Below are 25,210 nucleotides of genomic sequence, written 5' to 3'. Positions count from 1 at the left end.
TTATGCTGATCTAAAAATAACTATTGGTCAGACTGCTCATCGAATCCAATGGTGTACATGCAGTCTACAAGCAACGAATTGACAATTCCGAGCTTTCAACCAGATGTGTACAGGTGAAAGACAAGACACGACACGAAACTGATTCGATTAAAAAATATCAAAACGCAACTTGGTCAGAAATATTTTATTATAATATGTATCCATTAACAAAGCTTGTGATCATTCTAATGTCAATGGTATTAATATTATTATCAACTGAATAATGATAAATATTATTACAAAGGATTATACATATATATATATATATATCAAGAAAAGTGGCATACAGTGAACACTGAAAGGGTTGAGGGCAATCGTTCACCCGCTAGATAAGTTGTCATCGATATAATTAGAGTACAAGTGAGTCATACCCACGAGTTGGCTTTTAACAATATCACGTGACTGTTTTGACAACATGCCATGATAAGGCATACTGGTACTTTGTACCTTTGTTGTGTCAAAATATATTTCGGTAAAGAGGTGAACTTTAGATAATATGCATATTACCAGGACATTGAGAACAATAGGACGTTTTGTCCGATTGATTAATTGGCTACTAAGAATAACAATACAAATACGTCATCAAAATTTGAATATGACACTGATGAACGGAGAAAGAAAGTTACAGAAAATTAGTTCAACTTATTTGGAAGAGTTTAATTTGTTCAATAAGTTATTCAGATTTTGCTTTGCCATTAATTGCATTGTTCAGTTACTTATTGGCCAAAATTTAAATTTGTCATCACACCATCAGCCTCTCGCTCGCGTGATGGTTTAATTTTGGCCGACAAATATTTTCTTTACAAATACATGTTATCCATATAAGTTTTGAATATTTTTGTATGATTTTGGTGTTATACCATATGAAACACGAAACTATGCAGTCTTCTCACGGTTGCGGCAAAGTGTGTCATGAAGACCGTGCGTTGGTTGAAACTATTGGAGCATACGACTGATTTTAATTATATCGAGTGATTGAGTCATCAGTGTGACGAGCATGTAGAGTTAACCCGGAAGTACAATGCAACACGCATACGAATGCTTAAGTACCAGTGTCAATACACTTTCTGTTTAACACGAAATAGTGCAAACACAGTGCAACTATAACAAAATCTCGTATCAATGAGTGTTTGCTATCACCATGGAAGTATAACCCATGGTCCATGCTATCACTAATTTTGTTACAATTAACTTGCTTTGAAAAGCTATGTATGGTGCTGTTTGGCTGTGATATTATATTTTCATTGGCAGTGACACTGATTAGTTACGTTTTATTTACGAATAAATTACGGCAATACATTTCATAGAGAATAGTTGCACGTATCAGCAAACAGTCGAGTGGCCTGGACACATACCTGCCTAGCCTTGGTTCTACCTGGTACATTGTACTATAAGGATCTCTGAGATAGCGCTAGCTTGATGACTGAAACAGTCCTGTGAAACAGCCACCTGTTTGATACAGGTGCTATCTAATTATCGAAATATTTGTGAATATTATCCTGGTCATTTAAAATTTCTGTGGAGTAAAGACAACAAGATGATTTACAAATGACCTTTGAACTTTGATGCCTGGTTGAGCACGTGATGGAATTTTAAACTCTCTATAGAAAGAATCGTTACACTTCAGTATTGACTAGACAATGTAGAGAAAACGAGAATGAGACAAAGACAAAATGGGCCCAACTCCTAAACCCCCCACCCCAATAAAAATCACCAAACCAAAAATCACCAAAACAAGAAAACTGTTTGCTCTATTGGATACACGTTTCTTGTCTTTGTATATACAGTAACGACCAACGCCTTAGTGACTTATACACTGTGTGTGACAGAGCTTTTACGATGGTTTTTAATGACCACGTCTACGATAAGTACTTTTTGACGAGTATTCTATCGAATATCAACCACTGCATCAACGGAATGATGGATCTAGTGTGCAAGTAATGAACAATACGTAACACTACAGTCATGCAAGTCATTGAAATAACTAGTGTTTTAATTTTATGATGTGTAAATCATGGTAGGGTCATGGACTTGGCGGTAAATACATATTGCAGGTCATCTCTTGTGATGACATCTCGAAAATTTACGATTATAATAATTCCCCGTGCAACCTGCTCAAAGTTGACTTTAATTTGTCACCGAGGTAAGCAACTCCCTGTATATCTTTCGAGGCATCAAGCTAGGCTAGTCTGAGCTGGCTAACCACAATAATGACGTCACATTAATCTCTTCATCATATTACGACATTTCTGTACAGTTGTATGCCTCCCCCGCGCTCAGCCTAGGTCATGACAGGGGTTTGCAATATCGAGTGCAATTCTTGTATGAGTGCTTTCAAAGTGATTTGTTGGTATTGATTCAAACATTTTTCGATTAGCCGCCATACTCTATCGTTACCACAAGTACTTGGCCTGTTGACACGAAGAGATCCTGTAGTTGTGTTATCTATGTTTCCTCCATAAAACCTTAGCAATAGTTCACCAATTTGACGAATATCAATTTTGGCTGCCTGTCCACGGAGAACTTCATATCTGCCTTTACAGGTGTTGATGACAGCTCTGTTGTCTGACATAATCTTTAATAGGAAATACAAATCTTCTATCAGTGATACTCAGAATATGACAGATGAACAACTTTGCTATTTATAAACAGAATTTAATTCGTAGAGTTTTCAGTGAATGAATTCGAATATCCGAAACAACAAATGAAAATGATGACAATGGACAAAAAACAGGAAGGAAGGAAGGAAGGAATTCAGATGGACGGACAGACAGAATGACAGACATGCCGATGCATGGATGGATGATTGGGTGAATGAAAGAAAGGACGAATGGACGGACGGATAGAGACAGACAGTCAGACAAACAGACAGACTGACTGACTGACATAACAGGGAAACACGAAGATAGAAACATATGCACGTGGAATAAACAGACAGACTTACAACGCTAGAAAGAAAAGATAAAATGGAAAACATATTAAAATGTACAGTGTAACACGGTCATAGAAAGTCAGTGAAGATTATTTACCAGTATGTTTTTGTCCTCCAGATTGTTGAAAATGAATCCACAGGAATGGATGCAATCTATTCCTTTAGCCACGTCTATGACACACTGTAACTTTTGTTGTGTTGTTGCTAGTTTGTCCTTGTCTAAACTCTTAGCTGCCCTCTCCATGACGACGTATAGTGTGTCTGGCTTGGGTAGTAACCAACCATGGATCCGAAGAAGGTGAGGACTCTGTTTACAGTTGCTGCGAAAATATTTGAGAAATAAATGTTACAGTTACAGTACAGGATAGTTAATCTTAAATATGTTGTAAACGTGTTCTTGATATGTCAGTAATATTTGATACATTCGTAGTGAATGTACAATGACTCAGCTTTTCTGTTTGATACAACCACGCAGAAACCAACACGAGACTGCATATGCCACACTTCAATAGCAAGATCGCATTTTTGCTACATATAGTCTAAAATGAAATAAACCATATAAATGAACTGCAACTCCATGCAGATATTCGGGTGTTCATTTGATGTCTGTATGTTGGCACGTGTAGTTCATTTCACTTAGACAAAATGTAGCAAGATACTATACTCATTCAATCTTGCTATCTTAAAGTGTAGCATATGCAGTTTCGGATTGGTTTCTGCATGGTTGTATCAAACAGAAAAACTGAACGATATTTTGAAATTCGCTGTAAGTCATTTCTTCACAATTAATGATAATTATAGATATAGAAAAAGTGAAATGTTAATATTGCCTTGAGAACGATACATGATACTTACTAGGCATAGTAGAGGTTCGTTATGGCTGTCCCCCAGGTACCTGCATCATCTTTCTTCTCAATACGTATGACGCATGATTCTGGATGTCTTATCCCCCATCCCATTTTCAACTGGTAGATCTCACTATGTTGACCATGGAACAGCTTTTGTCCTTTCTTTATGATGGTACCTCTTATGATTTCATACTTCAAAGCGTGGTTCCTGATTTCTAGTTGAGCCAGTTTAGATATTATCATGGATGTTGTTGCACCAATCTGTTCCTTGACATTGATCCTCATTTCCTGTTTGAAAAACTCTATGTGCTTGATAGAATTGTCGAACTGTTCGTGGCATGTGTGCATCTTATTGTTACATGCATTGATGATGACATCTGCAAGTTGATTGGAATGCAGTCTACCAACCAGCACTCGAGCAGCTTCTTTCAATGGTGGGATGTGTCGTCCACCGACATAGTACAGTTCATATGCAACATCTACCATAGGTAATATGGCATAGATGCTTCGTAGGTGTTCAGTCAGATCTTCCCTGACTGCTCTGATTAGTGCATACATCAAGTCCGTCAAAGAAGTGCGGGCGTCTTTCTTGTAATCTGAATCGTAGCCAACAAATTGATAGATAGATTCAATGTTTCGTTTCAGTGTTTCGTTGTCCAGAGCTTCCATTATGTCAATCACTTTGAACCATGACGGTGCCACTTGTTCTTCTAGGAGATTCGCCACATCTCTCTCAACTCGACGGAAAACTGCGTTAATGATGTGATTACGTATCTCATTACACAGGGCATGGAGCTTGTAAAATTCTTCATCCAAATCTAAATCCGGGTACTTTGTCTGCACATCCCGATGTTGCAGTAAGTGATCATACGGTACCACCCTTTCCAACTTCAAATGTTGTACGTCATATTCGATATTGGTTGAGACATCTTGTACAACTGCTGTGACGATTGCCTGCACTCTCCCCTTATTACTGTTGACCGATCTCAAGAGTTCCTGATACAGTTCTTCTTCTGACTGTCTAGCAGATCTCAGTGCCTTGGCTAGTTCCTCTTCTTCTTGCTCCAGCTGTTCTTGTTTCTGGGAGAAGCAGTAGAAGCACTTACCATGACATCTCATCAGTGACCCTATTGTGCTTGATAAGGTTGTCTTTAAATGGGCATCCAAACAGCGGGCCAGCTTCTTTGTGAACTTTTGAAAAACGTCTGTGTAGATATTATTAACATTTCCCCTCTCTCGTTCTGTTCTCATTCCCTTGACCGATATGCCATAAAACATGTCGGATTCCATTGATTTCGTATCCAAAAAACCCCAGCGGTGCAGTTCCTTTAATACCCTTTCTTCCTTCGTGATGCTTGGCTCCGGAGCCTCGTCATCATCAGAGTCATCAGAGTTTTCATCAGAGTTTTCATCGTAGTAGCTCGCTCTTCTGTCCCTGTCAATTTTACTACAGATATAAAACAACTTCGATCCAGGACACCTTTCTTTGAAGAACTGGATATTAGCACGGTCCTTTTAGTATCATAATAATAGTGGAAAAAAATGATCGAATACGTAATTAGAAATATGGGGATGACAAAGTAATCAAATTAGTAAAACAATACACCAAACAAAAATGTCACTTAGATGTGAAAACAGATGCCTCACAGAACTAAAAAATAGTCGTGAAGAAGTTCTGATCATATCTAATACTTTAATACAACTCCACTGATAGATAATTTACTCATGTGATAGAGTGAGAACGTGAGATTGTACCATGAATCTTTAGTAACTCTGATATCTTCATTATGTACTATTTATCAATATATTAATATCCCAAATTGTTGGTGGAAAGTTCATCAAAGGGGGACGGTTTAGATTTTGTAGGGGTTGGAGGTCCTTATCCGTTTCTTTGCAAGACACATCCTAAGTATGGTGCTTGCAGTGGTTATTTAGAATAGGATATATCTTTATTCATAGACCATGAAGATTATTTTTCTATTTGCCAATGCCATTATTTTCAATAGCTTGTTTGTTCCAAGGACGATGTGTGTGTGTATGTGTATCAGTGGGGGTCAGATGATGTTGTTTATATTTGCATTGAGTGGTCTGTGGGAAGCCTGTTTCTTATCTATCTAATATAAAATGTATATGATACGCACAGTCGTTCGGCGATCCCTCCATGTTTTACCTGTATGTATATCAACAAAGACGTCATCTTGTCTTAAGAATCTTTTGATCTGGAGCCTCACAATATCCTCCACCAAATGCCAAGGCAATTGGTCCAGCGATTTTGAATTCTAGTCACACACACACACACACACACACACACACACACACACACACACACACACATACATACACACACACACACACGCGCGCGCGCGCACAAACAAACAAGCAAACAAACAAACAAACAAACAAACAAACAGATGCAAGTCACATACATAAACAGGCGCTTCCCTATAACAATAGAACTAAGTAACACTAGTTTAATTTCGTGAATGATAACCATTAAAAAATCAATTGAAAAAGAATATGTATGCTTACGGCAGGACGTAGTCCATATTTCCCGTCAATAATGTATATGACAATTGGCGCTGTTTTCTCCAGGACAAGTCGGTCGACCACCACATCCAGTGTCTTGTTTTCATTCCTACCAGGCGAATCTACGAACTCTATGCCCAGCTGTAGCAACGGATGATTCAGTCCCACTTCAACTGACTGGCTCACAAGATCTTCATTCTCTCTATCATCACCCTTTAATGCCGCAAACTGCCTCACTTCTCGTCTATAATTTAGTTGGCTTTCTTTGCTGCCTTTCAGAGGTTGTCGTGATCCTGGTATTTCTGTACCGTCGACATTCAGTAAACGCAAATAAGGATCTTCAGAGTATTTCAAACGTACAACCCTTGAGGTACACGGTGTTTCGGAAGTTGGGACGACTTTTTGGCGGAGAAATTCGTTTATGAACGAACTCTTACCGGAGTTACGTTCACCAATAACTGCAATAACTGTTCTCTGTTCTAACACCTGTCGGATCGATTGTTCCTCGCGATCTGTGATTAGCTGGGTGGATATTCCTTCACCCAGAGACGTACGTATGTCTTCTTGGAGACCTTTAGTCCGTTCTACGATTTCATGTAACCGCTCTAGTCTATCTCTGTGGACATGTAGCGTATTTGTTAGACATTTGTCCTCCATCTTGGATTGTCCTGTATTGAGAACTCATTGCACCAGCCAAAAGAGCGTGACTGCGTTGTAGGGGCATTGGTTCAAGAACGAGTAAATAAATTATTGATTATTCGACGCTCTTTGGACTCAAGCTGCTACTTAGTCTATCTGCTAGACCTCGGATGTTCTTCCGATAGAATACGACACACGACCGAACATCGCTATCGAGGATGGAACATCCAAGTGTTCGGGCAAGTCCTCATTGCGAACTTCGTTCGCTTATAGTATATCAAGAAAGCCCGAACGTCTAGCAGCAAGACTAGCTGCTACTATACTTGTCTAATAATTTAAAAAGTTCACAGAGACATAGTAGGTACACCTAACTTATTTCTTTATTTTTTTAGTATTTTGTTTCACTGGTTTGTTTCATCTCTTCATGATTGTGTATTATGTATTTGAGATCTTACCGATTGTGGAGACATTTGACCTCACTCGTAATTGTTTTCATTTCTTTACAATGTGTCATTGTAGCACCCCCGTGTACTTTTAACTATTGTTAAAATCTACTCGAGTAAATCAATAAATAAGGAAACTACAATAACACTGTACTGTGCTATGCTACACTTCATTACATTACATTACACTACACTACACTGCACCGCATTACTACACCACATGATTGCATCTAAAATCAATTTGTATTATATTTCACAACATGCCCAAGACTAGATATGAGGAAAGGCTACATAATTATGCGATATGATGTTGGTTGTTTTTTTTATATATAGCGCTTTCCCACTTTGTGCTCAAAGCGCTTTACAATTATTACCCCTGACTCGGATCAGGGGTAATTTGTTCTTCCTCAACTACCTGGGGAGCATACAATCCATTGCAGCCTTTTTTTTTATAAGCGCATAAAGCATTCACATTACAAACTCTATCCTACCACGTCCCCAGTTACACAGCTGAGTTGACTGAGGCACAGTCATGGTTGCACAAGGACTTTAGCCACTCAGAAACAAACGGCATCGATGGGGCTCGAATCTGCAACCTGCAGATTCCAAGTCGGCAACTTTTACCATTCGCTCACTCTAACCATTCGCCTACCATGACTCCAGAGCATTATAATGATACGATAAAATAAAACAACAAATATGTCACATTGTCTGATAAACTGAAACCTTACGTCTTTCTCCAATTCCAATATTATAGCACCACACAGGATCAACCCACAACTCAAAATACAAAAGTCCATATTTGTGCAATTTTAATATTTCTCACATTTATAGATGGTCCAATAATGCACAAAGTCACTAGGTAATTACAACCAGGCTGTCACATTAATGTTTAGCCCAACAGTTTTACAGTACAGAACTGATAAATAATCTCATCACACAATACGTATGATTATACAAATCTGGAATTTCAATGGCTCATCGCTTTGTTTTAATTGTAAGATTTAAAGTGATTGACACTCTACATATAATGATAATAACATTATACGATAACTAATTTTATGATCATATCTGTTGTCTCCTTGATGTATCCTCTTCAAAATAATTACTCTTTAAAAAATTCCTCTCAATATTTCACTTTAATACAAAACTTGAACAAAAACATAACAATTCCTTCCTTGTTCTAGCTTATCCATGATTAGCCTGATTATATAATTTGGCTTACGATGAGCTCGAAGAAACTAGTGTCACCCACTCCTCGGTAGCAAGTGCATTAAAGTGTGCCATCAATATTACGGAAGGCCAGTTTGTACTATCCTTCTGGTATGGCTGGCATGAACGACATTAACTTTTGATAAATTATCGATGATAAAATTCGGAAGTTCTTGTCATTTAATGTCCCCGTTACTTCAAGTGCTGAGCAGTTTGCAGGGGGTGACATACTAGTACACAGAGACACTGGGTGTACGCTTCATTGCGGTGTCAGACATAAAAAAATAAAACCCGAACTATTTCCAACTCCAATGAGAGAAATTAACATAATCAGTTCTACAGGATTGATTGGAATAACTGTGTATACAATAAACAAATACAAATATGACAAACGCAGTGTCAAGAAACTTTTTCTCCCATTTTGTTTGCTCAGCTTGCCCAATCGGACGTGATACTACGCGGGTCACAGGGTAAAGAGCTTCTTTGTAAATAATTTATATGAAAGGGGTAAAATGCTAGTACAAACCAGCGTATACGTACTTCATACACGTATGAAGGAGGCGCTGCTCTTGGAACGGTTTGCGCTAAATGCTCGTACCCATAACTGGAAACGGAGATTTTACAAATAACATCGTCTTTCAGTAGACGGCTAACCTTAAAACACTCAATAAAATCAGGACAAAGTTAAAAAAGATATGACTTGGTAGAATTGTTCATTTTCAATTCCTCACACGTATATGACCCATGGCTTTGTGACTTGCATTGTGTCGCTTAGGAATGTTTTATTTGACAATACTAACTACCTACCCAAATGTGAATACTGCAAAACTGTAAATTTTTTTGATTCCCTTTTAACCTCCTTCAAAAATTAAAGTCCCTGTATACAATATATGAATAATGACACCATGATTATGCTTGAACTGTAAATATTGAAAGTTTGTTTTATATTCCATATTTTGATATCGAACTACACATTTAAATTTGTTCCAAAATCGTACCTGAAATTGTCGACTGCACACTTCGGTGTTTGACAACAGATTGATCCAATATTCTGAACACGTGACCATACGGACACGTAAACCTAATATGGCTGCCTGGAAGTTTGTATCGCATTCCGTCTGAAGTGTGCAGTCAGGTACAATTTCAAGTTTGTGTTTGGAACAAACGTTGGTTTACCAACACAAATACATTTTCATTTGAATATTACATTTCTTTTAATCGTTCAAATATTGACTTTGTTTCCAAGCGTAGACTAAAAGAGCCTATGGAATATAGGTCTATAAGGGAGTTGTCATGGAGAATACACTTATCGATTGCGCTATGCGCAACTACAGTGCACAGCAATGATGACCTTTGATGAGGTTCAAATATCGTTTTTCTTTTATCTACTTTGGGCTATGGCTGCCACATGAGTTTTACACCTTTGTACTTCTTGATCTTTCCAGGCTTTGCAACATTGTTTGCAGTTCGTAAATGATTGCTTTAACAGTTATTTGCACTTGTATATTCGAACATCTCTGTATCAGTCTCCAAACTCTATCATCACCACAAGAACTGGGTCTGTTCATACGTGCCGATGCTGTAACGGCTGTTGAAGTGTTTCCCCCGTATAACCGTAGTAGTAGTTTACCAATTTGACGAATATCAATATTGGCTGCCTGTCCACGTAGAACTTCATATCTGCCCTTGCAGGTGTTAATAACAGCTCTTCTGTCCGACATAATCTGAGAAAGGAGAGAAATTATATCATTACTTTCTGAGTCAGGTTTAAGTAAGTCTTTTAATGAATGTAAAAATTTGCGCCATCGTAGCATATTCAGATTTGCTTGTGCATTATAATTTTATAATGCCATCTGCAGTTGGGCGTGGGGGTGGGCGTGGGGGTGGGGGTAAGTTATGGGTTCAAAGAATACAAAAAAGTAAATATTAGTAGAAAGATGCAGAAGGTAAGAGAAAGAAAACACAAAAACAAAGAAATGTGGTTAGTGGAAACAAGGAATAAACAATCTGGTAAAGTAAATAATATTGAAAGAATAAAAAGATTACATAGGCTGTTCAGTGGTTGAAAACAAGGAAACTAAATGTGAAAGTCGCAAGAACAAGGACAGGGTAATGAAGGGATGTAAATAGCAGTGCACAACATAACCAATTTCATCTACTTATATATTTACCAATATGTTTTTGTCCTCCAAGTTGTTAAAAATGAATCCACTTGAATGGATGCAATCTATTCCTGTAGCCACGTCTATAACACATTTTAACTTTTCTTGCGTTGTTTCTAACTTGACCTTGTTTAAACTTGTAGCTGCCTTCTCCATGATGATGTATAGTGTGTCTGGCGTGGGGAGTAACCAGCCATGGATCCCAAGGAGGTAAGGACTCCGTTTACAATTGCTGCAAAATGTGAAAGGAATAGTTGAGATATTTTTTATTTTAAATCGCGTGCATGTTTCTATCTTCAATACAAGACAATCAACTATTAATATATTGTAAATTGTTACAGACATGGTTATATGATTTGTTTATCTCAAGTAAATTTATTGATTTGTGCAATTTACTAGAAGACTAGGTAATTTAGACGCACACTTACAAAGCATAGTAGAGGGTGGCGATAGATCTCTTCCAAGTTTCTTCATCTCGCTTCTTTACCACAGATACTAAGAAAAGTTTAGGATTTCTCAGTCCCCACCCTGTCCTATACTGGTATATCCGACTGTGCTTGCCATGGAACAGCTCTTCCCCTTTCCTCAGAGAACCGCGTATGATATCAAACTTAAGAGCATGGTTCTGTATTTCAAGTTGAGCCAGTTTAGATATTATCATGGATGTTGTTGCACCAACTTGCTCCTTCACGTTGATCCTCATTTCCTGTTTGAAAAACTCTATGTGCTTGATTGACTTGTCGAACTGTTCGTGGTTTGCATACATCTTGTTCGTACATGCATTGATGATGACATCAGCAAGACTATCAGAATGCAATCTGGCGACCACAGTTTGAGCAACATCTTCCATTGGTGGGATTTGTTGATTGCCTTGATAGTATAAACCGTACGCCATGTCAACCATTGGTAGTATTGCATAGGTTCTTCGCAATTCATCATTCAGATCTTCCCTGACTGCTCTGACTAGTGCATACATCAAATCTGTCAAAGACTTGCGAGTGTCTTCTCTGTAATCAGTATCAAAGCCAACAAATTGGTAGATAGATTCAATGTCTCGTTTCAGTGTTTCATTGTCCAAGGCTTCCATTGTGTCAATCACTTTGGGCCACATCAGAGGTGCCACTTCTTCTTCAAGAAGGGTCTCTACATCTCTCTCTACTCGACGAAAAACTGTGTTAATGATGTGGTTACGTATTTCATTACACAGGGCATGGAGCCTGTAAAATTGATCATCTCTTGGTAAATCTGTTGGGTACTTTGTTTGAACATCCTGATGTTCCAGTAGGTGATCATAGGCAGCAACCCTTTCCACCTTCAAGTGACTTGCTTCGTATCCAATATCTGCTGTGACATCATGTACAACTGCTGTGACGATTGCCTGCACTTTCCCCTTATTACTGTTGACCGATCTTAAGAGTTCCACATACAGTTCTTCTTCTGACTGTCTAGCAGATTTCAGCACCTTGGCTAGTTCCTCTTCTTCTTGCTCCAGCTGTTCTTGTTTCTGGGAGAAGCAGTAGAAGCATCTACCATGACATCTCATCAGTGACCCTATTGTGCTTGATAGGGTTGTCTTTAAATGGGCATCCAAGCAACTAGCCAACTTCTTTCTGAACTTTTGGAAATCTTCAACGAATGTGTTATCGACGTTTCCCTTTTTACGTTCTGCTCTCATTCCTTTAACAGAGATACCATGAAATCTATCCAATGATGTATGCTCGTCTAAGAGACAATGGAAGCGCAGTTCATCAAGGACCCGTTCTTGCTTATTGAGATCCTTGGGTGATGGTGGGGGTTCTTCAATCTCCTCACCAGACTCATCGGAATCATCATTCAACTGCCAAGCTGTCATGTCTCTATCAACTTTAGAACAGATATAGAACAACTTCGTCCCTGGACATCGCTCCTTGAAAAACTGGATACTAGCACGATCCTTCAGATGTGCAATGAAACCATGAAAAGAAAAAAATGTTGAGAAAATATTATCTGTCATCATTATGATCAAAGTTACAATAGCAATGCCAACATTACAAGATTTTCCCTGAACATTATATATTCAAAAATGCGATATGTTCAAATAATTTCATAGCATGTGTAGAGTTTTCAGGAAAACTTAACTTCCTTAACCACTACTGCAAGAATATGTTATCAGATACTACCAAAATTTCGATGACTGGCAACCATCTTCACCTAGGAATAAGGCCATGACCCCAAAGAGGTCATGACCTTAAACCTAAAGAGGTGTTTATGGCGCCAAAATACGAAGTACTGTATGGTTTGTTTACAAGTGTGAACTGAGAGATTTCGACACATATTACGTTGTATAAAAAACAAATTTACGAATGCAGAGACCACATTGCAGGTTTCTGTTATAATGATTCATAAAACAGGTGTAGATGTATATGGTGGTGTTCATTTGTGTCAAAGTATATGTTGTTGAAACTTCATACAAACAGGTCTTGCTTTTAGTGTTTGTTTTCAGCGAGTACGATGTCATCTATATTGAACACCTCATTTCGTCAGTGTTCGATTTTATTTTGCATGGCAGTGATCAATTTATCCGATAAAACCATTTTATATGTGTTCTTATTATAGATTCATTCTATAGAGTTGCAATATTTGTAAATATATGATACGATAGTCGTGATAGTTTATGTGTGCTGAGGGAATACATGTACAACTGGATTAAACACTAAGCAAATAAAATGGGGCTCTTTGCTAGGTCTAGTGTTGTACTCAATATTTGTATTCCATGTGAATATGTCACTGTTGTATAAATTCAAATGCAAAGGTCATTTTTGAACAATGTTATTCTTCTCTGATGGGTCATTCATTTGTGGCCAGACTTAGCACATGTGTTAAGTAGTGTAAATACATGCACGATGACTTCATGAATTGTGTTACATAATCACTGTAAGATACTATTGTATAAATTCAAATGTAAAGGTCATTTTGGAACAATGTTATTCTTCTCTGATGGGTCATCCAGTTGTGGCCAGACTTGGCACACATGTAGTGTAAATACATGTACAATTGACTTCGTGAATTGTGTTACATAATCACTGTAAGATACGTCATATTGTTTGCCTCTATCGGGCTTCTTAAATCACTGACTGATAGGGTGATACGTGGTCCCGGGTAAGTGGTATATTAATACAGCCTATGCATGCATTTCCTAATACCATGGAAGTATAACCCACCTTTCGAAATCCCACTGGAAGTTGAACAGACACTTGTGGACTGGCTATCTAAATCTACAATGGTAGCTGTGATAGTTAGACCACAACAAGTCTGTTGGCTATTAATTCACAATATCTATAGCGAACTATTAAATCATATAATATCTAGAACAATTCTTACCGATGGACGAAGGCACATATTCCCATCAATAACGTATATGATTATTGGGGCTGTTCGCTCCAGGACAAGTCGATCGACTACCACATCCAGTGTCTTGTTTTCATTCCTACCAGGCGAATCTACGAACTCTATGCCCAACTGTAGCAACGGATGATTCAGTCCCACTTCAACTGACTGGCTCACAAGATCTTCATTCTCCCTATCATCACCCTTCAATGCTGCAAGGCATCTCACCTTTTTCCTATCTTTACATTCGTCTTCTTTGCTGCCTTTCAGAGGTTTTCGTGAACCTGGTATTTCCGACCCGTCGACATTCAGTAAACACAAGTATGGATCTGTAGAGTACTTCAGTCGAACGACTCGAGAAGTACACGTCATTTCAGATGTAGGAACAACATTATGATGTAGAATTTCGTTGATTAACGAACTCTTACCAGAGTTTCTTTCGCCAATGACTGCAATAACTGCTTTCTGTTCCAACACATGTCTGATAGATTGTTCCTCGTTGCTGGTGATTAGCTGGGTGGAGATGTCCTCACCTAAAGACTGGCGTATTTCTATCTCGAGGTCCTTGGTCTGTGCTACTATGCCATGTACCTTATCAAGTCTACCTCTGTGGATTTTCAGTGTGTTTGCGAGTGAGTCGTCCTCCATCTTGGATATATAAAACGATGACCTCTCATCACAACAATCACAATATTGAGTAAGGCTGTTTCAGTGGTGGCGCACTGCTAGGAATAACTGAATTGTTCGGTCAACACTGAGTGATTGCTTTGGCCCTGAGCCAAACTGCACGGCCCAGTTATGGTGCACTAGTCATTGGGTCGCCATGACTAATCTAGGTTGAGGACTTAAAAAGAGATTTATAGATTGCATGACTTCGCAAAGCAGTAAACAAGTGTTTCATTGGGTTTTTCCCATAGAACAACAAATACTGGAAACTCCCCAAACGTTTACGTTTAAGGTTCTACCACAACATTCTGTCTGTCTGTCTGTCTGTCTGTCTGTCTGTATGTCTGTCTGTCTGTCTGTCTGTCTGTCTGTCTGTCTGTCTGTCTGTCTGTCTGTCTGTCTGTCTGTCTGTCTGTCTGTCCGTCTGTCTGTATGTATGTATGTATGTATGTATGTATAATAATAATATAATAATCTTTATTTGTCCAAATAAATTCGGAAATTTGTATATATATGTGTGTGTATGTATGTGTGTGTGTGTATGTGTGTGTGTATGTATGTATGTATGTATGTATGTATGTATGTGTGTGTATGTATGTATGTATGTATGTATGTATGTATGTATGTATGTATGTATGTATGTATGTATGTATGAGGGGAATGGGAATCCGAACATCGCCAAATTCAACCAGGTTGTATGGTAGTTAGGTTAGGGATAACTAACTCTGCGGTTGTACGGACAGGTTGGAACCCTCAATATATATATCTTTTTTTTTAAAAATGAATATCGCCGATGAACTTGCACTCATAAAAACACACACAGTACTAGTTTCACCAGCACATTACTGAGGAATGAAGAAAAGCTTACGTGTGACATGTGTTAATGTGTGGTTATGAATATATAATGAGCACCTCGCTAAGTCGCGGCCCTCGCTAAGTCGCGGGTTTCTTGATGGACCCGGACACCCGCGAGTTAGCGAGGGTCTACTGTATATATATTTATGATACATTTTGTATTGACATTGTTAGCTGGTCTAACCTCCTAGCCCTCGTATTCTCGATTATGAAGGTGTGTGATAAACTCTTTATTATCATAAATGCTTAGTATTTGATGCATATGATATAATCATCTGGTCAAATGTGCTTAGCATGTGGGATATTTATAGCAATTTAATTTAAAATAGAACACATCAAAGGATGCGTCAGTCTGAGTGGACAGAAGTGTGTGTCTCCAAACATCACACGAAAGTTTCTTTAAATATATGTCGCCTTGATTGATTAGTTGACTCAAACTGATACATCCTTCGATATGTTCTAATCTATCGTATCATCAACATGCTAAAGCGGCATTTTGACCAGAAGTCCGTGTGTCTCAAACTACCCACATTTCTGATCAGTGGTATTTAGCATTTGAAGGTTTAGTATAAATTAAACACAGAACACACAATGGATGTTTTAATCTGATGAAACAACAGAAAAGACTAATTTTCTGCATAAATCCCTTAAATTATAAAGCGCTTTTGACGAGACGAATGTGTGTCTAAAAATATCCAAATGCTCAACACTTACGACAAGAAGGCTAATATGTGGAATTCCGCCACTATAAAAAGACAATAAGACACACCATCGGTCATTATTTCGTTACTTGGATACCACTGTATCATACCTTCGTATGAATATTTTATTGCACATGCTTATAAATTAATCTCAAATTTAAAAAAAAAATAAATAAATTAAATAACACTGATAGTAACAGTGATTAGTTACGACTAATCAGATAAATTGAAATTTAAAAAATACATATACAACAAATAATAGTGCAAAAGTTACGTCTCAGATATTATACATTCTATATTATTTGTTATTCTTATTACAAAAGTGATAATGTTATAGTCACAGTAATTAGTAGTTAATTTATAAAACAGTTACTTCTAATATAGGGCGTAGGATGGCATCGATTCTTGCTGATTGTTCCGTGTAGTCAAGACCAAAAAAAAACAGTCTTTGGGATGGTGTCCTTCTCTGACCTTTTTAGTTGATAGACGCCGCTTCTCGTCCATTTACAAATGAATCCGTGCTGCTCAAGGACACGGGGACACGTGCTTTTGCTTAGATTGTTGTTTCCTACGGAAAATATCCCCCACTCCTGCATCCATGGACAGAAGTTAATGATTTTTACATTTTTGAGTTTTGTGCATGCACGATTGACATTTTTACACCAAAAAAATTTTAAACGATAGAAAACCAAAAATGTCAATACTGCAAATGTATCAATATACGCTCTATACTAGGAGATTACTGCGTTCTTTCGAATTCCATAAAGGAGGGGGGGGGGGGATATATGAGAAGTCAAAACATTGTTATATTTAGCATGTAGACAAGGAAAACGACAATTTAGGAAAGACGCGCCCCTATGCTCAATACAAGGACTGTATCTTCAAATTAATAATACTTTCTTAATCTATAAAAAATAAAAGTGGTCGGTTTTCAAAGAGACCCTGAGATTATAAAGTTATATATTTTTCTTCTATTTTCGTAAATGGTGGAAAGAGTAAATGCATGTCATAAACGTTTTAAAAATTCCTTAGAGATAGCTTGGTTAGCTTAGAGCCCTTTAGTCTGGTATTTGCCGTAGTGTAAAAATGAGACCTGGCGATCTACTGTACAACTTACTAGTATATATAATGATATATGAGTACATATATAAATTGCGATATATATGGAACGTGTCGACAAAACAAATAATTTATTGATGAATTGTTGTGTCTCCGTAGCTTGTCTAGTTGCAGTATTCGTAAAATTTGATTCAAAATTGTAGAAAAAATATATGGATTGTCTTAACTGTGTGATAAATATATAATGCTACAAAATCAATGTTAGTTTTACGTCATAATGCTCCTCGTATGATTCCGTGGACTACACATCATTCTCACTTCCGACTCGAATTTGTATTAGTCCACGGAATCATACTCAGAGAATTATGACGTAAAACTAACATTGATTTCGTGGGATTATATCTAAATAAAATGGTTGTTCGATTATGCAAATTATAACTTTACACAGTGATAGTTTGCAAGCCAAGTGAGCCTCGTTATCAGTAATACAGGGGCTTCTCTTCAATGGAATCGGAAGATACACGTTTTTTCGTCTTCACTGTAACAATACACCATGGTCAAAGAAGTAAATTTATTACTACCCGTTTCATGTTAGTGTTCACTGGCTCAGTTGGATACAACCGTGCAGAAACAAGTAAGAAACTGTACATTGTACATGTTATAATTACAGATAACGAGGTAGCAATTTCTTGATACATTTTGTCTAAATGAGATAAACCGTACTGCAACTAGACACTAGACAAGCTGGTGCCAATGTTTTGATGTGGTGTCATTTTTGTTCATTTACCTTAGACAAACGTGGCAAGAAACTGTATTCGTTCAATCTTGTTATCTTAAAGTTTAGCATGTGTAGTTTCTTATCGATTTCTGTGTGTTTTAATCAAACAGATTCAGTGAACACAAACATGAAACGGGCTGTAGAAATAAATAGACATAAATTCACTGATAGCAATTCATCTGCTATGTAAACGTTCGACCGCACTCTACATGTAACGAATTGGTCCGTTGTCTATGTAAGATAGTCCCGATAGTGTGTCATCAAACTCTTTGAGTTATTGATGTAGAATGATTTTCAAATCTCGAATTATTCCGTCTAAGGAGACGTTGGCATGTGCACCTAAACAACTCTCAATTAACCTCCAGAGTTTATCATTACTGCATCCACTAGGTCTCCGCCAACGACCAGATGCTGAAATGCTACTGCCACTTCTTTCTCCATCATGTAACCATAGCAACAGTTGGCCGATGTGATGAATATCAAGATTGATTGCTTGCCCACGAAGAATTTCGTATTTGCCTTTGCAGACATTGATCTTTACACTCCCATCTTGCGTTATCTGTTGAAAATAAAGTTAAAGGTCGTTTGAGAAAATATCATAATGTTGTATATTCTTCAGAAATAAGGAAACGCTTCTGTGGCATCGTTTAATACGAAAATGAAATGTTACGATTACATATTATCCCCCAAGAGTTTTCTCCTTTCAGCGAAGGAAAATGTGAGTGACCTGAGGGGACATGTCGCTTTGAGTCGCAGACGAGTAGTGCTAAAACCCTTAAGTCACGTGCAATTTGTCGGTGAATGAAAACCAATATTTTGGAATATACCTCCTCAAGCATGATTATGAAAAATCGTGTAAATAATGGCGATATGTGGAACGTTTTGACTCATATTTCGATCATCACAGAACCAATGACGTAGCAACAGAACCAATGACGTAGTCACGAGTTATCGTGACGTAGAATGACAAAGGTATACAAATGTTTTTGTTTGTTTGAGCGTGTTCAAAACACTTACCAGTACATTCCTGGCATCCAAATTGTTGTAGATGAAACCACTGGAGTGGATTGCAGCTATTCCCTTGACAACGTCCAAAACCACCTCTAGCTTTTGTCTTGGTGATAACTTGGCGTCTTCCAAACTGGTTTCCACCCGGTCAACGACTACGCTCAATGTGTCTGCGTCGGGAAACATCCATCCATAGATTCGAAGAAGGTATTCACTATTCTTACAGTTACTGAAAAAAATTGAGGAAAACCATGCAATTACTACAAAGTTACCATATAAAAGACGAAGATATTGTGAGATAACCAAACAAACTTATTCAAATATAAGTTAAATTTCAACAACACGTTCTTAGGTATACGCCAATTCGATCATAAAACACTTTTGTTTTCGAGAAACATAAAGGAAAGGCATGGGACAATTTCAGACTTTCAGTTGTACGGGTAAATGTACACATAAACTTATAGTATCGTTGTTGCTTTGTACCATAATTGGGTATAAAATCTGCATATGCAGCGTAACGGACAGTTTGTGTTATATGTAATCCTGTTGTCAATAGCTATTTTCGGTTGGACCTAAGATTGATATCATCGAAGCGTTTAAGTATTCATGTTGCAAAAATGCGGTTGTACCGATCGATCTTACAGTTACTAGTACTAGTAGATAGTTGAACATGTTTCAGGAAGTAGAATATATATATATTGTATGTAATTTTTCAGATGAAATAGTATTCAGAAAAATGTGCAAATCTGAATAATGTCCCTTTGAAAAGAGAAAAAGACCAAATCTGAAAAATCTACTTTTGAGGAAGTTGGACTATATCAATACTTACAATGCATAGTACAGGGCAGTCACAATCCTCTTCCAGGCAGCTTCGTCATGGCGTCTGATAACCCGTACAACACACAGTTCTGGGATTTTCAATCCCCACCCAGGTTTATATTCATAAGTACAACTATGGTGTCCCTCAGCAACTCTATTCCCCATCTCAAGCATTCCTCTCAGTATCTCATATTTGAGGGCGTGGTTCTGGATCTCTAACAGAGCGAGTTTCGAAATACTCTTGGCTATGTTTGCTCCGACTTCTTCACTGATATTGATCTGGACTTCTCTTTTAAGGAATTCGATGTGCTTGATTGAACTTTCAAACGACTCGTGGTTCATATACATCTTCTCTTTGCAGGCACTGAGGATGCAATTGGTAAGTTTCCCTCCATCCATTCGTGAAGTTAATTTTTCTACAACGGCATATGGAGCATCCCCACGTCTGGTCACTCTATTGTAGGACTCGACTGCCATGTTCATTATTGAATGCGAATCGTACACCTGGAGTAGCTGTTTGTTTAGGTTTTCTTTGACTGCAGTGACCAATGAAAAGAGTAACTTTGTCAGTGATGTGCGAGTACCTTGCCTGTAGTCGGTTTGGTATCCCACGAATTGGTAGATGGATTCTATGCTTCTCTTTAAAATTGGGTTATCCAAAGCTTCTACCGTCTCAATGATTTTAGGCCACATCACAGGAGCTACACCATCTTCGAGTAGAGTCTCCACGTCTGTTTGTACTTGATTGTAGACCTTGTTGACTATACGATTGCGTACTTCACGACAAAGGGTGTGGAACTTGCAGAATTCATCGTCATTACACAAATGCCCATTTGACAGGTTAAGTTGAAGGTAGATATCATGAGCTCGTACTCTCTCTATTTTGATACCGTGTGCTGAAGATTTCAAAGACTCTGACACATCCTTGATAGCTGTAGTGACGATGTCTTGTATGTCCCGCTTTTTGTCTTCTACGAGTGTCTTCAGTTCAGTGAAAAGGTTTCTCTCAGATTGTCTTGCGGCTTTTAATGTTCTGTTCAGTTCTTCTTCGTCTTGTTCTAGCTGCTGTTGTTTCTGAAAGAAACACAGGAAGCCTCTGGCATGGCATTTCAAGAAGGTGGTTATAGCTCCCAGCGATGCAGTTTTCAGGTCGGCATCTAAACGTCTTACGATGTCATTCTTGAATTTTCTGAAAGCTTCTACAAAAGGACCTCCACTATTGCCTGATAACCGTGCATGTCTAACTTTCTTGAAAGAGAGACCATAGAACTTATCCGACGATTCGAAAAGCCCATAACGTCTAAGTTCCTGTAGAACTTCGGAAGCTTTTGACTGCATTGGACCTTGGTCATTTTCAAGTAGTTCTTCATCTGATGGAATGTCCATTGCTGCTGCCTGGAGATCTTTATCCACTTTGTTACATACATAGAACAATTTGTCTCGAGCACCAGCATCTTTCAACATTTGGATTGTATCTCGATCCTGTAATAAAAGTGAAAAAATAACATACTGTCACCGTCACAACTTGACATTCAGAAAACTTAACAAGTAATCAGGGTTTTCTTTCACTGGCATGGCACACGAATGGGTATTATTTTAATACCGTGGAGCACAAATACCGTTGGTAGACAATGTTACTATATCGTGCTTCAATGATTGACTAGAGTGCTACATTCAGATCCGATACGCTTGATTAAAACATTGTCTGAGATAACAGCAAACCATATTTTTTTGATGTGACTGTATTTAGAAATTAAATGCATGCATTCACATCTCCATAAAATTATACCATTCTAATTGTGTCAGCAATGTTATAACTCATATACAATACCCTATACAGGCATTGGTGCTGTTATACTGAAAACACACAGCAACTTAAATTTGCTGTATATGTACGTCAGGGCGAAACATTGAAAATCTAACCTAAAGAGTTTCTAACGATCGTAAGCAAATGTCATTGGTCCAATGTGTTTAATATATATAAGATCATGGTGGCGACCCGGAATATAGTTTATCACGTTTCTGATAATGGAACGATATTCCATTCTCGCAAGCCAGGGCACATATTTCTACTGAAGGACAGATTACGTGTCGGACGGTGCCTACAGAGGCCTGTGGTTTACAACGTTGTGCGCGACGGTTATAACTAACACCATCGCCTTCATCTTAAAAGTCGAGATTACTGTAAAGTTTGAAAATCGAGCCATTACGTCTTCAAGTTTGCTAACAATAGAATTGTCTGGATCGGCCAAAACTTTGAAAATCGGGTTCATTATTATTTCCTGCTCTGATAAGGGAACTGTCGGGGACTGGTCCAGAAATTGTCTCTTTTTACCACTTCCGAGATATTTGCAATATTTCCCGTACTATCGAATATTAAAGAAGGGGTTCCTGATTGGCCGTTGATATAGAAACGATGACGTTATGCCGTTAGAGGTATTTATATAATTATATGATCATTTGTTGATCGTATTTATCAATGTACCTATATTGCATTTCCGCTTCCTGGTCGTATTGTGACACTCGGTTGACCACGTACGCCATAACTATGAACTCGTTATACATGTAAACAGAAGTTTCAGAAAACAATTTTGTTGACAATATAGAAACTAACATCTGGTATACCACATTTTGGTTTAACTTCAAGTTGATCAACCATTATAACAAATACATCTCTGGAGTCGCAATGACAATACACGGGACACTTGTCGCGATATGTGGTTAAACAGATCGACACAGTTAGTGCCAGCTCAGACCTGCACCCTAGACCATTATTAGTGGTCTGAGATGCGAGGTCGTAAATGATTTTGAAACACCCGCTAGCGATACCTCAACTTCAAGTTGCAATCGACTTACACTAACAAATCCAGATTAGTTGATGTTACTACTACTACTATTAATAGTAATACTATTGCGAAATATGTTAATCTAGTTCCTGACGACCGTGTTCCGATTTTACGCTACGTGATTATCTTCACACATTACATGTAATGTGTAGTCTAGTTCCTGACGAACGTGTTTCCATTTTGTACGTTATCGTGATGTGTGAAGATAACGTAATGTAAAATCGGAACACGGTCGTAAGCCCTGGTCGTAAGGAATTATACTATAAATGTGTAGGCTTGCATACTTGTGGCAAGGGGTCTATGAATTGGCCAGTGATTCTACAAGTCTTCAGAGAAAAAAAGGTACTCAGCAAAAACTACCCTTACTATATACCACTAGATAACCACAATTTCATTAATAATTTTTTTTCTGGATTGTAAGGAGACATGGACCCGGTCCAACTTGAACCATCCATTTTGATCTAAATGTTTAATAAACTTATTTCCTCTAGTGTTTATGCCAATTTTTGGGTATAACATATCCACATATCATATCATGGGTGGGTTTTGGCGTATGGTCTTTCTTTGAATTCCTTTGCACCTCAGCCTCTTTCTGAGTTTGCACCCACGATTACATCATTGATTGAATCATGATCATCTGATTTGGCTAACTGCCATGATATTTCGGATGGTTCACTAGATACAATTATTTGTGTATCCTTTTATTATTTTTCTATACAATTTACTTTATTTTGTATCTTACTACAAGTAAAAAAAAATAATAGTATTAAACTTACCGCAGGACGCAAACCATTTTTACCATCAATGACGTATATTAGTATGGCCTTTTTACTTTCTTGTACCAACTTATCGACAATCTCATCGAGCGTTTTATTTTCATTTCTTCCTGGTGAATCTATGAGTTCGACACCATGTTCCAAGGATGGATGATCTAAACCGATTTCAACAGTCACACTGACAATGGATTTGTTCATCCTTTCATCATCATTATTCAACGCTGCTACTTGTTTCACTTCCTTCTTTACAGCGCCCTCCAGTTGTTTTCGCGATCCTGGAATTTCTGTGCCATTTTCATCCCGTAGACATAAATACGGGTTCTTTGAGTATTTAATACGAATTACTCTACATGTGCAAGGAGTATCGGATACCGGTACAGCAGTGATCCCTAACATTTCGTTTAACAAAGAACTTTTGCCACAGTTCCTTTCACCAAAAACACAAATCGAAATTTTCTGTTCAAAAGTCTTACATATTTCGTTTTCTTCATCCTCTGTGATTAGTTTGATTGGCGCGTCATTCGTCATGAACGTCCGCATGTCTTCCTCAAAGTCGTGTGTTGATTGCAAGAGTTTGCTCACCTTTCCATTGCGATCGTCATGTTTTTGGAGTACAGCTTTAAATGGGTTGTCCTCCATGTTGAATCTCATATCAAATTTTGTGACCTTTATACCACGTATATTTCACATGTAAACACTCACCAACATTCAAGAAGGACTGACAGTATAAACAAACAGGCACAACACGGTCTATGCAATACTTCACGGTGAATCTTTTTTGGCAAAACTTAGATGAAAAACGGATTCAAAAATAAACGAGAGCGAAATGAAATCTGATGTAACCGTGAAGAGAAATAATTGCCAAACTGTAAGAAATACAGACAGATATCATATATCAGCTGTTGTACGGGGAACCCCCGGTCGACCCCCAGTAAAGAGTAATCATATGTAGTCATGGGACTTTCCATTATATATTTTTAGTACAGTTGATACTATAGTGATGACATTTAACATTTGAAAACACTCACAGCCGTATCCCTCAACTTGTGGCCTTGAGCTTGTTGACAAACCGTGAATTCAGACTTCTCGTATTGTCGATTATTAAAACCAATGACACCAACAGTCTGCCAATACGCGCCGATTACATACTACTTGCAGGCTGGCAATGTAGCTAGTTAGTGTGTTGTTATGCTCGGCTTCATGTCTTGCATCGTGTGTGTATATGTTTACGTTCTTTCAAGACATTCGTAAATTCGCGTGACGTATACCTGAAGGTTCACATCCTTACATTGCAATGTACGTAGAGGTATGTACAATACATGTAGAATAACACAGTCCGACCCTTAAAGTAGTCCGATCCGAAACAGAACTTCCGTTTTCAACAGCCAACATAGACTACGTGTACCTGTGGTATGTGGTCACCTGAGTGACCTCAAATGACAAGAATAACAAAGGGTTGATTGCATTGGGACAACTTAATATGCCAACATAGACTACGTGTACCTGTGGTATATGATCACCTGAGTGACCTCAAA

At 38.0% G+C, this 25,210-nt stretch overlaps 3 protein-coding genes across 3 annotated transcripts; all 3 read right to left on the bottom strand.

The window, feature by feature from the left end:
• Window positions 1-1,546: 1,546 nt before the first annotated feature.
• LOC144439161 (dual serine/threonine and tyrosine protein kinase-like) lies at window positions 1,547-7,002 on the bottom strand. Its single transcript, XM_078128430.1, has 5 exons — window positions 6,349-7,002; window positions 3,827-5,331; window positions 3,069-3,291; window positions 2,426-2,614; window positions 1,547-1,672 (listed from the first exon to the last, which is right to left on the bottom strand). Exons 1-5 carry the CDS (start codon window positions 7,000-7,002, stop codon window positions 1,547-1,549), a joined length of 2,697 nt encoding a protein of 898 aa, XP_077984556.1.
• A 1,268-nt stretch (window positions 7,003-8,270) lies between these two features.
• On the bottom strand, window positions 8,271-14,837 carry LOC144438761 (dual serine/threonine and tyrosine protein kinase-like). Its single transcript, XM_078127920.1, has 4 exons — window positions 14,162-14,837; window positions 11,230-12,734; window positions 10,811-11,033; window positions 8,271-10,363 (listed from the first exon to the last, which is right to left on the bottom strand). The coding sequence occupies exons 1-4, from the start codon at window positions 14,813-14,815 to the stop codon at window positions 10,055-10,057; spliced, it is 2,691 nt and encodes an 896-aa protein (XP_077984046.1). The 5' UTR covers window positions 14,816-14,837; the 3' UTR covers window positions 8,271-10,054.
• Window positions 14,838-16,624: 1,787 nt separating this feature from the next.
• On the bottom strand, window positions 16,625-25,026 carry LOC144438673 (dual serine/threonine and tyrosine protein kinase-like). The gene is made up of 4 exons (XM_078127815.1): window positions 23,676-25,026; window positions 20,064-21,535; window positions 19,244-19,463; window positions 16,625-18,785 (listed from the first exon to the last, which is right to left on the bottom strand). Exons 1-4 carry the CDS (start codon window positions 24,324-24,326, stop codon window positions 18,501-18,503), a joined length of 2,628 nt encoding a protein of 875 aa, XP_077983941.1. The 5' UTR covers window positions 24,327-25,026; the 3' UTR covers window positions 16,625-18,500.
• Window positions 25,027-25,210: the final 184 nt, after the last annotated feature.

The sequence above is a fragment of the Glandiceps talaboti genome, chromosome 8 (assembly GCF_964340395.1).
Source record: "Glandiceps talaboti chromosome 8, keGlaTala1.1, whole genome shotgun sequence".
In the NCBI taxonomy this organism is placed as follows: domain Eukaryota; kingdom Metazoa; phylum Hemichordata; class Enteropneusta; family Spengelidae; genus Glandiceps; species Glandiceps talaboti.
Note: the sequence above shows the minus strand (reverse complement) of the source record. Positions and strands in the feature narration are given on the sequence as shown.